Source organism: Hipposideros armiger, unplaced genomic scaffold (genome assembly GCF_001890085.2).
Source record: "Hipposideros armiger isolate ML-2016 unplaced genomic scaffold, ASM189008v1 scaffold_219, whole genome shotgun sequence".
Taxonomy (NCBI): domain Eukaryota; kingdom Metazoa; phylum Chordata; class Mammalia; order Chiroptera; family Hipposideridae; genus Hipposideros; species Hipposideros armiger.
The window spans coordinates 1,786,396-1,802,187 of record NW_017731569.1 but is presented as its reverse complement, the minus strand read 5'-3'; the positions used below and the strand labels follow the sequence as shown (position 1 = coordinate 1,802,187).

The window sequence follows — 15,792 nt, the reverse complement described above, 5'->3', positions numbered from 1 at the left end:
GTATTGCCTCGATCTCCCCTAAGCGCTATTTTCTTCATAAAAATTTTTTCTATTTTCATTTTATTTCAGAGCATCGTGGGCCACAAAAAATTACCTCGAGGGCCGCCAGTTTGACACCCCTGATATAAAGTAATAAAAATGCTAGGTAACTTAATATAAAATATCAGTTTAACCAAATTAACAATCACAAAACTGTAGACATTTTTCTATTAAAATTTTCCAGTCCACTGAGCAATATTTACTCAAAAATATTATGAACTTAAATATATCCTTGTTTAAATTTACTGTTTATGCTGAACTGTACACTGATGCTCCTTTTATAATTTTTGAAAACCCTACTTACATAACTATATAATTCCAAATGGAAAAATTAGCCATCACTAAGATTCACTGGAGACTAATATTCTTTCATGGAAATAATTTTTTAAATATTTTAAAGTTCTACCTTTAATTATTTCAATTTAGCTTTTTTAAAATAGATAAGCTTTTCATTTCAATTATTGTATAACACTTCAAAACTAGTTTAAACAAAGATGAACAAAACCAAGGAGAACTGGTAAAGCATTCCTCACCTTACATATGATGCCTCAAGTGCCACATACATAGTAACATATCACAAAACAGAATGTATATGCTTTAGCAGATTACACAGTAAATCTAAAAGTATACAAAGCTAAACACTGCCTCCCTTCTATTGTTTATTTTCTTTTAGTTTGATCTTGGCTGTTTATTATCCTTCTATAATAACCACTGCGTGACATATATATCAGTTTTCTAAGTGTTTCAATTACTTACATATATATACCTCATTAAACAGCTTTATAACATTTGAGAATAATAAACCAATCTTTTTCATTAGATATGAAATATCCTACATTTTTCTCACAAAATGCTCACTTTCCTGAGCTATATTAAACACCTTATAACAGGTGTATGTATAACAAGACCCTAAAATGTCAAGTTTACATTTTTAAAAAATGCATAGACAACATAACACTTTGGAAAATCTATTAGTACTCACTTCTTGGATATTATATAGGTTTTGTTCCTTCAGATCGTAAAATCTTTCATCTTTATAACAGGTTATTACTTTCAGTTTAGAACCACATTTTTTTTTTCTTGGTTTTCTGCAATTTGATTGCTATTAGGCTAAAGAAACAGATCAAGTTTTCTGACCAAAACTGGTCCATGGGTCTTCTAATAAACAATCCTTATATACTCAATGCAGATAATCAAATTTCTGTGCCACAAAATAGAATTACATCAGAACTACAGGAAATAAACTTTTATCATGATACAAATGCTTAAGAGTTAAGGTGCTATTTATTCATTATGCCCCATATCATTCGGTCTTTACCATGTGGGCATCATGTCTGGAAACCATACCCTACCAAGATGCTTGGACACTTCCCAATGAATCTGCTCCAAGCTATACTTTTGGTCAGGAATTAATACTTCTTCCATAATGGATAATTGAGACAGGCGGCCACCACACATCTTCACAAACTCAACAAAGGCACTACATGAGACTTCACATTCCCCTAGTCCAATAGCTGACAAATTTTTGCAACGTTCTGCAATTCGAATTAACTCTTCATCAAGAGGCCGTAATCCATTAGCACACACTACTAGTTCAACTAGTCTAGGGCACGTCATTCCCACACGGCCAAGCACATCTTTGCTTACTGATCTCCCAAAGTAAAGATGGGTAGCAGGTATTTCATACCGAAAGAATGGATCAAATTCCTCTTCATATAAAAAAAAATACATCACTAGGTTCACCTTGGGTGAATGTCTGATGAAAGCATCCCAGCTGCTCTTCTGAATCGTATGGAAGTGTGTCTGTCCAGGATTCTCACTGACTACATCAATGCGCAAGTGTTCTAATCGAACGTGTTTCTCAGAAGATAAAGCAAGCAGCAATTCATCACTTAACAAGTGGTAATTCAGGGCCAGTTCACGTAAGCCATGACACTGATCAGCCACACAAAGGATACCTTGGAAGAAAAAAGGCCTGATTATTTATAAATTTCTGTAAAAGTTCATCATCTGTTCAAAAATTTAATCAAGTACATTATCCCACAAGAAAATCTTATCATATTTCCCTTAGCACAAAGCTATATAATTTAAAATTTACTTGTATGGGGCCGGCTGAGTGGCTCAGTTGGTTAAGAGCTCGCTCAAGAGTTTGAGCTCTGAGCAACAGCGGTTAGATTCCTGACCCGAGCTGAGCAGCTGCTGAGATGCCAACAGGTGGCAGGATGGCTCAGCTTAAAAAAAAAAAATCAAAATAAAATTTACTTGTATGGTTGTAGCAGAAAGTAGGTGACAAACATTTAAAAATCTATTACTGATTTTGTCTAAGAAAATGAGACTAATTCTAAATCTTATATCTTAAAAAGAAATGAAGCTCACTTATCAACAGAAAAATCAAATTACTAATTGTATCATTTTAAAATATACCACGATTGGCCTGGCCAAGTGGCTCAGCTGGTTAAGAATGTGAGCTCTGAGCAAGAGAGTCGCCGGTTTGATTCCCACATGGGCCAGTGAGCTGCGCCAGAGCTGAGCTGCGGCTGAGCTGCCAACAGGTGGCAGGATGGTTCAGTGGTTAGAGCGTGCGCTCCTAACAACAAGGTTTCCACTTTGACTCCCGCATGGGATGGTGGGCTCTGCCCACCCGCAACTAAGATTGAACACAGCACCTTGAGCTGAGTGGCCGCGAGCTGCTGATGGCGACTGGACTTGGAGCTGAACTAGCCTGCACCCTCCACAACTAAGATTGAAGAACAACAACTTGGCTGTTCCCCAACACTGTTCCTCTTCCCCAATATCCCAATAAAATATTTTTAGAAAGTAAATAAAATATACCATGACTAAGTAAGGTTTATCCCAGTAATGCACAGCATCATTTTTTTAAAAAAATTGATTACTAACACTAAACTTACAGGTTAAGCAAGAAAAATTACATGATCATTGCAACAGAAGCCAAAGAACATTTTTTGAAATGCAAAACCTAATCTTAATCAAAATAAAGTAAAACCATATAAAATATGAATTATGTAAATAAAATATTTGATTTAAAAAGATTTCTATCAAATGAGCAGAGTTTAACTGCTAATAATATATAATGAGCTTGCCAAGTTTCTAAGAAAAAAAAAAACCAAGATACCATTAGATAACTGAGTCAAAAGATAACTATCCAATTCACTGTAATGGAAACATACATTATGACTTTTAAAGCTCTCTTTAAATGTTTCTTATGCTTAAGGCACTATGCTTCAAAACTGTTCCAAACCCCTATAGCAGCAGTTGACTTACCAAAGGTCAATATCTGATCTCCAAAGTGGCCTAGTAAGAACTCTGCCTTGAAGACCCAATACTACTTGATAAATAATCCACTGAAACCATTTCTTTCTTGTGTTTAGCAAAACATACACTGTATTATCTACTATTTATTGTACAAGTATGATATGTTGGATACTAGATATGTTATGCTACAAATACTCAAACCTAGATAAGTATTTCTATTTTGAAGTTGAAGCGGTTAAAGACAGCACAGCTGGAATTCAAACAAAGACTCAGTGATGAGTGACTCTTAAGTTCATGCACTTAACTATGACTTAAGATGTGACAAGACTGAGGCCACCAATAAGCCGAAAGCTTTATCGCAGTAGGAGAATACAGGCAATAGAATCAGTGGAGATAAACTAAATCACCAGTATAAAAGAGTCACCAGAAAAGGGAGTAAAAGACATCTGTACTGCACCATTCAGCCACTGCAAAATTTCCGTTTAACAAGGTATGTTTATACTTTAAAATAAAGCCTGATCACCCAATGTAACCTGAATACATCTCTGTTCTTTGCAATCTCATAAAGCCTGATATAAAAAGAAAACAAACACATGGGAAATGGTAACCAAAGATCCATATAAAAGCAACTTTGAGATATCATTTAATAATTACTAAAACAGTAATTCTCAAAGTGGTCCCAAGACTGCATGCCCTAATTCCTGGAACCTGTGAATGTGGTATCACTCCCTTGATTTTATTACATTACATAGCACAGTTGGCTTTAAAGTATGATTATCCAGGTGATTCTCATATAACTGCATAAGCCCTTGCAAAACCCAGTTTTCTCTGACTGGTTGCAGAAGAGGAAGTCAGCGAGATTCAGAGCTTCTCTGGCCAAGCAGAGCAGCCAGCTGAGCCACACCTACAGAATCTTAGCGGTAATAAATGAGTGTCAGTTTAAGCTGCTAAATGTGGAGTTGTTAGTTATGCAGCAATAGAAAATTAATACACAGTCACAAGTGTTTAAATACTTAACACAAAATAGTGACAAAAATAAAACTGGTAAGCTGTTACAATTCAATATTAAAAAGACAACCTAATTAAAACACAGACAAAGGATCTGAATAGCAATCTCTCCAAAGATGTACAAATGGTCAATGAGCACATGAAAAGACATCTGAGTCATTAAGAAAATACAAATTAAAACCACAATGAGATACCAGTTCATACCGACTAGGATAGCTATAATCAAAGACAGATAAGGGTTGGTGAGGATGTGGAAAAACTGGAATCCTCATACACTGCTAGTGGAAATGTAAAATGGTGCAGCTGCTTTGGAAAAGTCTGGCAGTTCCTCAAATGGTTAAACAGAGTTACTATGATTCATCAATTCCATTGCTAGGTACATACCCAAGAGAAATTAAACCATACGTCCACATAAAAACTTGCATATGACTTTTTATAGCAGCATTACTCATAATAGTAAAAAGGGAAACCCAAATATCAACCAACTGGTCAAAAGATAAAAATGTGACATAGCCATACAATGGAATATTTGACAATCAAATAAAATACTGATACATTCTACAACATGGATGAACCCTGAAAACATCACATTAAGTCAAAGAAGCCAGTCACAAAGTACTACTATAGTATGATTCCATTTATATGGAATGTCCAGAATAGGCATGTCTATAGATAGATTAGTAGCTGCCCAGGGCTGGCTGGGATTAGGGTTTGAGAGGTGGGGCTGGGGGTAAAAGCTAAGAGGTATGTGGTTTCTTTTTGGGATAATAATGTTCTAAATTGATTGTAGTGATGGATGCACTACAGTCAATATGTGCTAAAAACCAAGCTGTAAACTGTATGGCATATGAATTGTATCTTAATAAAGCTGTTACAAAACTGGTATAAAAACCCACTGTTGGTTGAGTTATGGATTCATATAATTCATTTGGAAGAAAACACAGCAAGAAGCATAAAAAAGATTGGGACTTTTTGACCTAGTTCTTCCACTTCTTAATAGTTTGTCCAAAGGAAAAAATTAATAGAAGCAAACAGCTATGTGCCAAAATAGTTCATTTTAATAACCACAGCAAAAATGTGGAACACGTGTCTAACCTTAAAAGAAACATAAGGCAAATGCTGGCTTATCAACATGATAGAATACCAAGTAACTAAATGCTCACTAGTTCAGCTGATAATTAAAGAATGTCTTACATGTTAAGTACTGGTGCTAGGATAGTAAAGATACAACAGGAACAAAACATCCTGATCCTAATAAAAGGCAGCAGATAATTAAACAAAAGTGCTGTGGGAGTCATAACAAGGGAACTGGGGAAGATTTGTCAGAACTAACACAGTGAGATCTACAGAACTGGAAGGATCAAGCTAGAGCAAAAGGTGAGTGAATGCAAGTGAATGATATTTCCTGTGTGAAAACCCGGAACACAGAAGCGTTCTAAGAACTGACGGGAGCTCAATATACAGTAAGAGAACATCTTAAAAGATGAAGCCCACCAGACAGGCAAGGACTGGGTCATGTGCGACCTTGTCAGCTTTGGTAAGGAGTTTGGATCTTATCCAAAGCATAGTGAGAAGTTTTGAAGGAAGCTGGAGAAGAAACAAAAGAACAAAACAGATTTATATTTTAGAAAGATTACTGTGGCTGTACCATGGAAATCAGATTAGAGAAGAGCAAGGCTCCAAGTTAGGAAATCAGGTCAGAGGGTACAGCACAAAGATTGTAGGGGACTGGACTAGAGTAGTAAGAGTGGAAATGGAGAAAGGTACAATGTCCTAATTAGTTTGGGCTACTTAACAGAATACCACAGATGGGGTGGCTTGAACAATAAAATTTATTTCGAATAGTTCTGGAGGCTGGAAATCCAAGGTCAGGGTGACAGCATGGTTGGGTTTGCGTGAGGACCAGAACTCTTCCTGACTTCAGAGGGCCACCTTCTCACTGCGTCTTCACATGGCAGAAAGAGAGATCACCTCTCTTGTCCTATCTTAGAAGGGCACTAATACCATTGACGAGGGCTCTACCCTCATGACCTCATCACCTCCCAACCCACCTCCAAATACCATCGCTCTGGGGACGAGGGCTTCATCATATAAATTGGGTTGGGGGAGACAACCAAACATTCATTGTATGGCATCACAGAAATTCAAGGCACATTTTTCAGTGATGGAGTCACCAGACCTCCCAGAATGAAGGAATGTAGAAAGTAAAGGGAGGAGGAATCAAGGATGTCTATTAGGTCCCTGACAATCACATGGATGGTGACATTCACTGAGATAGTAAAAAGAGGGAAAAAAAGAGATCTGGAAAGGAAATTCATTAGTCTGAAGTACCAGTGAGACATTCTAGAGGCACTGGGCCATGACGCAGCTATGGGGGTATTAACATATAGAACGTAATTGAAGTCATAGATGATGAAGACAAAGCCCAGAGTTTACACAGTAAAACAAAAAAGGACTCAGTACAGAACACAGTTAAACGTTAAAATTTAAGGAATGAAAAGAAAAACCAGCAAAGGAAACAGTAGGCACAATCAGACAGGAAGGAGGAAAATCAAGAGTATGATATCAAAGAGGCAACAGACTCAAGTGTCAGATGGTGCCTAGAGGTCCAGTAACAGACAACTATAAGGACTTTATAAAATGGGATAACAGTTTGATAAGACATTCAGTAAAGACAGAAAAAAAAATAGCCCTTAATTTCAAGTTAAAGAAATCGTACAGATGTGCAAAATATGGATAGAAAGGAAATACGCAAACGTGTTCATTTTAAATTAAAGTCCTCTATTGTTATACTCTTAAATTATAAAGTCTTATAAGTACTCTTTCTCTTCCCTTCCTTTCCTGAACTAGTCCAAAGCCATTAGGTCAAACCAAGCAAGCTTATAGTATATTATCAGAATTGATACGTATATTTAATAAAAATAAATGAACATGGATGTACTGCGATAAAAATAATAATGAGCTCGGTCTCACAAAGAAACCAGAGATTCAAAGGCTCTCATACTACATAACTTGTGCTCAGCACTACAAGTTACCTACAGAGTGCTATGGAAACAATAGGTGGGGTATCTAAACCAGAGAGGAGGAGGAAACAGGAATTAAACCAGAACACAAGCTGAATTTTGAAAGCTGGACTGGAGTTATCTAGATGAAGAAATGGACAAAGAAAAAGGTACTCCATAAGGTACAGAGCACTGATGACACACACAGGTACAAAGAACTGTAGTTACATAGGGCTCAAGTAAAAGCTGCATGTGTGTGCTTAGCAAACATGGTTCAAGAGACAGGTGGAGGTCAGGATACAAAGGACCTTGTACACTGAGGCTATGAAGTATGGACCTTACTCTCATAGCAAACCTATACAGTAGATAGTAGACGTTGACCAAGTAGTAACTCTTAAATTAGATTATCATCTTTAGTGATAATCTGGAAGTGGCCAAAAAAGCTAGGAAAATAGTCATCCATCAGTATCCCTGGGGGATTGGTTCCAGGACACACACATACACACATGGGCACACACACACCCATCCCCTTCTCCCCCAACACAGATACCAAAATCCAGATGCTTAAGTCCCTTATATAAAATGGAATAATATTTGCTTATAACCTACACACATCCTCCCATATACTTTAAATCATCTTTAGATTAATTATAATACTTAATCAACAATCTAAATATTATGTAAACAATTACACTGCATTGTTTAGGGAATAACAGAAAAAAAATCTGTACATCTTCAGTACAGATGCTACCATCATAGGCCTAAGTACATAGTATACATATCAGCAACAATGTAACATTTCCCCCCCAGTATTTTTAATCCACAGTTGATTAAATCCTTGGCTGCGAACCCTGTAGATACAGGCCGTGCACTGCAAGAGACCTAGCCATTCTCATCACTGTTGGAAAGAGCTTTTATAATACTATTCCCCCCTTTGATGGGCTCTTGGCTCCAAAATCCAACTTAGGAAAGCATTATCTTGCAATAAGGTAACAACTTCAGCACAACCTTTTTTCCTCTACATAGTGAGAAGAAAAGCAATTATGAGATTGCACTGACTCAAACACCTACCGTTAGCTCAACTACAATTAGAGAAAATTCAGTTTTACCTAAAGGGGCACCTCAGACAGACCTCATATTGTCTTTTTTTTTTCCTTTTTCGTTTTCTAGCACAGGTTGGACACAAATTGCCAAATAAAAAGAAAAGAAAAGAAGTTTGAAATGTCAACACTACAGAATTTATGCTATTGTACTGACATTAAAAATACCTTTATGCAAAATAGATGAAATAATCACATTAATCTACCTTCAAGGTTAATGATCATAGATTTTCTTAATTTGATTAAACACACCAATATTTTTACTTAAGTGTGGGCAAAACACAACATACCTGCTGGAGAGACATGAGGACAGCTGCTCATTTTCAGCAGCTTGAGTGTGTCACTGTTGTTGGCCACGAGGACTTTGAGTGACGGATCATCTACTGGGGTGTCATCTATCTTAAGTGAGGATAAGGATTTGGAGTTTACAAACACCACTGTCAGTGCAGAGATAAAGTGAGACTGAAAAGCAAAAGAAATAAAACATTGTTTTAATTTTACAAATGAGAATTTGGGGGCTGTCTTATAATACATATATGGTTCATCTAAACGCTAATAATGTATTAGGTAGCTGTTTTAGAGGTAGTATCCCCTTCACTCTATTGTTGGGAGTATGGTAAAAAAGAAAGCTATCTGCCATCTTTGAGAAGAGCCTTTTTACCTGTGGGAGAAAAAAAAGACACCACGCCTCAGGATGAGTGTGTCTAAATCAGAACAATCATGGTTAAGTAAAATGAGGAATTCTGGAATCCAGGATGAAAATACCTCTCAGACCCTTCACATCATCTTATCTGGAAACCCTACTTTAGTGTTTGATAACACTGAACTGCATTTCTTTTTGATCTGATAGTAATGACCATTCAAATAATAACTATTAGCATAATCATTAAAAATTAAAATAACAATCAACTCAGAAGCTAGGAAAGACTCAGTACAGAACACAGTTAAACGAAGCTAACTGGAATATATTCATTTGGAATATAGAAAATTTGATTCTAAAATAATAAAAATCATACCTAAAGAGAATTCCAAACTTAAAACGCCTTTAAATGTTAAATTATCTATAGTATTTTCAAGCCTACTTTATTTCAATGTATTTTCCCCACAAATGTACCAATTTATATCATTCCATTTATCATACACATGTAGTAAGTATTAGCTGGACAAAGAATCTGGCCTAAAGGAAACAGGAATTGAAGCATGTCCAAAATATGTAACTTTGAATAAAAACTAAGAAGCCATACCAATAGACAAAAGATCCAGGACAGTAAGGAAAGAGGCCAATCGAAAAATTGAAAAATCCATGTGTAAGCAGCTCAAATCTGTGCTGTTCATGGGTCAACTATGTTTGATATCCATGATTGGAAATCTGCATATGCTGGGGCCAACTATAGTTATATGCAGATTTTTGACTGCTTCAGGGTTGGTACCCCTAACCCTCCTAGTGTTCAAGGTTCAAACTGTACAATGAAAAACTATCTTCTTGATCACATTCCTTAACTTAACTTTTTCCCTAATGTAATTAAATAACTGGTTAACTACTTAAATTTTGATTAAATAACTGTTTTACTATTTAAATGTTATCATCTTTCTCCTAATACTTAATATCAAACTCAATTATATCTTGAACAATCACATTTCTTCATTAGTATACTCATGACTGCATCACTGCCTTCTTTCCCCCTTTCTCTCAGATTTAGCTCTGGTCAAATAACACTTCTTTCTGGTTCTCTTTGGTTCACCCAGGATTTCCAAGATATAGCTATAGCGACACCCTATTCAATCTCTACGAAAGCCATAAAAGGAAAAAAAAAAACAAAAAAAAAAACAAACAGAAAGAAAAATAGTATAAGCATCCTAGGCCCATTTAACAAGGAAGGAAGCAGTCCTAGATACATCCATAGTTCCCAAGGACAAAACTGCTACATATAAATATAGTACCAGGACTAAATATGCGTAATAATACTGAGTAATAAGAAAAAAAGTAAATTATGTTCAAATACCTTTTAATATGGTATGTTGTACATATACAGTACGTGTGTGTTTTTGTCAACCATGGTGTATGTACATAAAAAAATCAATTCAGAACATTTCATTTCCCACATGAAGCTTGAACAAGCTACTACTATACCATGTAACTCAGTACTTCTTAAGAGTGAGGTCCTTGAACAATCTTAGGACTAGACTGCTCTTAGGAAGGGAAAATTTGGAATAAGAACAGTAATCCAAAATTGAGAAGTTCCTCAGATGATTTTTATGCACATTAAGTTTGAGAACCAGTGATCTAACTCATTTACTTAGAAGCTTAAAATGCTGAAATAAACAGTCTCTTGCTCATTTCCCTTATTTTACACATGAGGCAAACATTTTATCTGAAATGTATAGTTAGTGATCCTTTTTAAAATCAATTAAAACTTTGAAATTAACTGGTGATACATTTGTTACTGATATTCCATTGAACTACCTGGATTATAATATATACTCAATTTAGTAATATTTTCTCCTGAATCATTCTAGTAAATTAAACTGTTAGGTGTTTTAAAGAAATGTCTACATTTCAGTTGGTGGTATACTCTGAAAACCTTTCAAATTATTGTTGGATACTAACCTACTGAACATTAGCTGACATACTCAGGGGTCTTCATTAGTTGCCTTTCTAAAAATGCACAGCTCTTATTTTTCTATTTTAAGAGAATAGTTATTAGAGAGAGAGACTATTTCTAATTACATGTAGGATCATGTTAGACCATCAATATGAATATAAATTAACTCTTCACCAAAAAAGTTTTCTTTAAATAAAATCTGTAGATTAGTCCAAGTTGTACTGATACTAACTTTGCTCAGGAATACATCCTTATATATACACTTACCAGCAAGCTATATATATATATAGTATATATATATATATATATATTTTATAAGCAAGCTATAGCTACTTTCAATACTGGCATTGTCTACTTTCTTTGATTATAATTTCACCAATCTGCTCTAAAAACCCAAAAAGGAGCATCTGTATGTCTCTTTTTTCTAATACGCTTACTTCTCAGTTTTTCTTTGTCTCTCTGTCAAATTCATCCACGCTTCAACTTTACCCATGAAGAAGCACAAGCATAAGAAAAAGAAAAGGTTTAAAAAAACCTATTGTTTAGCATTCTAAACAGTAACTGGTTTCCCACCATGTATACTTACTACTTTTCTTGCACTACCATCAGCAGTACAAGAAATGAGTAGTGTTTCAAAGGATTTCTCAGTAACAGCTAATAAAACAAAACCAGCAAGATACCTTTGGTAAATCCATAAAACTTGGTCGAGCAGTTGAAATAAGTCCAAGTGTTTTTAAAGAGCAATTCACAAGTTGTGATAATATATCACAAGCTGCTTCAGCTGATTCTTTGCTGCTGTCCACCTTAGAAGAGAAAACATCATTTACCCATGGGTATATTTACATTTTGTGTGCATATCCTAACTCTACAAAAGCCAAGAAATATATTTATTAGTTTAGTGCCTTATAATTTAAAGAATATTGATTTTTTCAATCACCCAACCTCACATATCACATCAGACTTTTCTGAGTACCCCTGAAAAATTATAAGGGCAACTGTCAAGACTTAACTTTTGTTATAAGATATATATTTAATCTTGAAAGGACTTGGCTTTTAAATTGATTTATTCCAAACTGACTGCATAACATAATGGTATGCATGAATTTATCTTCGAAAAGTAATTATACAAGGACAGTAATACCTTGGTTTGTGAGCATAGTTCGTTCTAGAAACAAACTATTCGTATTGCAAGACATCGCTTGTTCACCACGTTAAAACATATTAGAAATGTTTGCTCGTCTTGCACAACACTCGCAAACCAAGTCACTCGCAATCCAAGGTTTTACTGTATTTGGTAGTGGATCTGATCATACATATAATTGCAGTGTCTACGGTACATGTTTCAAGACTCCAGAAATTGAATAAGTAATCAGAAGGTTCAAGTGAATCACAACCTAGAATTCGTCATTAATGTTATTAATGAAAAAATGAATGTGAAGTACAACGAGGGCCTCCAATCAGTCAGGCATGAAAATCTGAACCAAATGAGAAGTAGCTGCTCTTCTGCATAGATATTTCCTGGGAGAAAGGTAATATGGCCAAAAAACTCCTCAAGGATGTAAGGAGCTCTTTTATCAAAAAGCAAGTTGTTCTCTGGGCTAAAAAACATCTTAGAATATAGTTAAAAGTAATACCATTACTTTTATTTCCAGATTAATGTACATTAGCTTAACAAAAAATGTTGTGAAGAGTTGGTTGTACAGCTGATGTGCTGATTTATATTAAAGTTTCAGAGCTATTTATACTATTATCCTTTGGCTAAGTTTCTCTGCTCCAGTGGTTCTCAAAGTGTGGTCCCTGGACCAGCAGCATCACCATCACCTGAGAACTTGTGAGAAATGCAAACTCTCATGTCCAACCCAGACCACCTGAATCAGAAACTCTGTGGGGTGGAGCCAGCAATCTTTGTCTCAACACGCACACTAGGTGGTTCTGATGCACATAAAGTTTGAGAACCACAGTTCCACACTAATAACTATAAGCCTCTTTCGTCTATAGTCAGTGATGAATGAAACATAAATATCAGGAGAGCACAAAAGAATCCTGTGATGTGGCTCTTTCTGCAAATCAAAAATTATTTCCTCAGCAAAATAAACAAAATAATAAAAATGTTTACATTTATAGGACAAATGGTTTTGTGAGGGTTATGCAAGTTGGACACAGCTGAATAGTGCCACAAGGCTATAAAAGATTAATACTGACCCAGCCAATCCAATGGATGGAAGTAGTCATTAGGCCTGTAAGATTAACGTGTTATACTCATCTTTTTTATAGGATTTAGCATTAGAATGCTCTCAGACAACTCAAAGATGACTGAAACCAAAGGGAAAGCTCTTCAGGTTTCTTTACGGGGAGGAACAACACATGAGGAGCCCCTGGATTTTTGTTCTTTCTACCATTACCCTACCCTTGCCCCTAGTTAGGATTGCTAGGTAACATACAAGATATCAAATTAAATAAGTACTAAGTATTTTCCAAATAATGCACGGGGCATATTTATATAAAAAATATTTGTTGATTGTCTGAAATCAAATTTAACTAGGCTTCCTCTAGTGTTATTTGCTAAGCCTAGCAATTCTACCCCCAGTGGCCTAAGTGCTTTTATGCACCTTTCTGGGAAGGAGGCCGTAATACACTCAACCATTCCCATGACCAGGTCTTTCCTCCTCCTTGGACACATATAGATGAAATAGATGAATAAGCATTCCATTTGAGAAGGAATAACATTCTTGGGAGCAGGCAGGACTCTAGTTTTGGTAAGGAACTCTGGGTGAAGAATCATTGTTTTATCTAGGTTTAACTTGACCTGTTTAACAATTGTTACATACAGGTAAATTCATGCGTTACTTTTGAAAAATAATTATCAAGTGTGTTAAGAATTTAGTAAATGTACCCATATTCCATTATTAATCCCCAGAAAAAAAAACATAACAAGCTTCTGTACTCATACAAACCACTGTGATTCCTTGAGCTATTCTGGACATCTCAAAAAGCTACCCCACTTCATTTATCTCATCACTGCATGATCTCTAATATGTCCCTTCCAGCAATGAAAAGAAACAAAGTTCTTTCTGGCATTCCTCCATGCACATTTTTCTATTGTTCTCTAAAATATGTTCATCTAAACCTTTTACATAAAATTTCTATATCTCCTTTTTCTTTGAAGATCCCACATTATAAAGCCATCAATAAGCAAGCTCAGTCCCTATTAGGCAGAAATAACAATTAAGTTTTAGTCAATCATAATCTGCCCATTTAAAAATTTTTATTGTATATTTCTTTTTCCTCAAATTGTCCATAATAATTCAACAGCTTTGGTCAATGATTTATTCTTATTGCTTCTACTCTTTTAAGAAATTGATAATTATAATAAAAGTAATTTAGCTTAAATATAATTATTTGTGACAGCTTCTAAGGTACACGATAATTCTAAATCTTTAAGTACTTTCCCTAAAAAGGCAAAATTTCAAAAGACATGAGAAGATGTATTGATTTAGGATACAAAAGCCACTAAATATGCTTTATTTTTTTTAGAAGAATTTAAAGTATTACCTTGAAGCTGACATACTGTAGATGGTTTGAATGTCTTTTAATAATCTGTTTGATCAGCTCTGGATGTGTAGCTTTCAAATAAGATGTAGCTGGCTGATTCAGTTCAAATTCAAAACATCTCCATAAGTCAGGCATATGAAATACCTGGTTCCAGTTGCGGCAAACTTGTGAAGCATGAGCCCGGTCAAGAAGAGGCAAATACTTAAACACGTGGAGAATAATGTCCTGCAGGAGATTACCCCAATCACAAGTCTGAGAATGCTCATCTGTAGTCCTCAGTTTCTTGGATTTCTCTGCAGTACCTTCTTCTGAGGAATTATGGTCACTATCTCTTCCTCCTCGTTTCATCCTATTTAGAAAAAATGTGTAATTTTTTTCATACTTCACTTTTAAATAGAAATAAATCCAAAACTCATTCTTCTGTCACTGAGTTGTATATATATATATATGTATTTGTAAACACAAACACATCTATAAAACTAAACCACTAATTCCAGAAGAATATCAAAACAAAATATAATGAAAAATTTCAGTGAAGACTGTCATTTTACTAATTCTATACAGGTGTTTTCGAACATTTGTATTTATACTATACTACTTAGTGAAAAAGTATCATAATTTTGAAACTAAACCAAGAATTTATATTTCAAAAGTTGTGGTCAACTAACTAAAAGGAACGTAAAAGAGAACTGACAGTGACACTTTCTAAAAGTTTCTCAAGTCATCTGAGGATACCTGCTATATTTGAGTTCTTGAATTCAAAGCAAACCAGAGTCCCAGAAACCTCCAGAGAGGAACTGAATTAAGTAACCAACGTATCTTTCCACATTCAGTCTGTGATACATGTTACTGTGAGACCCAATCTCTGCTAAAAATAAGCAAACTCATCCCTATTATGCATTATTTGGCCTGGAATGTAGTTTCTTCTTCTAACACATCACTTACTATTGCAGTATTTTCCTCAAGTTGCATTTCTGAATTAGAGGTACATGTATTTGTATTACCTTCATTCCATTGGTTTCTTTGAAAATAGTCCTTTTATTGCAAAATAGGATGGTTAAATAGAATGGGCTCTGGGCCGGCTGAGTGGCTCAGTTGGTTAAGAGCTCGCTCAAGAGTTTGAGCTCTGAGCAACAGCGGTTCGAGTCAGCCCGAGCTGAGCAGCCGCTGAGCTGCCAACAGGTGGCAGGATGGCTCGGCTAAAAAAACAAACAA

General features: G+C 35.4%; 1 protein-coding gene across 3 annotated transcripts in view; it reads right to left on the bottom strand.

The window, feature by feature from the left end:
* Nucleotides 1–472: 472 nt before the first annotated feature.
* The window catches only part of FBXL3 (F-box and leucine rich repeat protein 3), a 19,171-nt gene continuing 3,851 nt past the window's right edge, over nucleotides 473–15,792 (bottom strand). For 2 of the 3 annotated variants that reach the window (XM_019654310.1, XM_019654311.1), the window contains exons 2-5: nucleotides 14,578–14,926; nucleotides 11,706–11,828; nucleotides 8,713–8,884; nucleotides 473–1,997 (exon numbers count right to left, since the gene is read on the bottom strand). In XM_019654310.1, coding sequence (XP_019509855.1) covers nucleotides 1,354–1,997; nucleotides 8,713–8,884; nucleotides 11,706–11,828; nucleotides 14,578–14,925 — 1,287 coding nt within the window. In that variant the 5' untranslated portion in view covers nucleotide 14,926 and the 3' untranslated portion in view covers nucleotides 473–1,353. The remainder of the gene's footprint in view (nucleotides 1,998–8,712; nucleotides 8,885–11,705; nucleotides 11,829–14,577; nucleotides 14,927–15,792) is intronic. The other variant, XM_019654312.1, reaches the window with a different exon arrangement.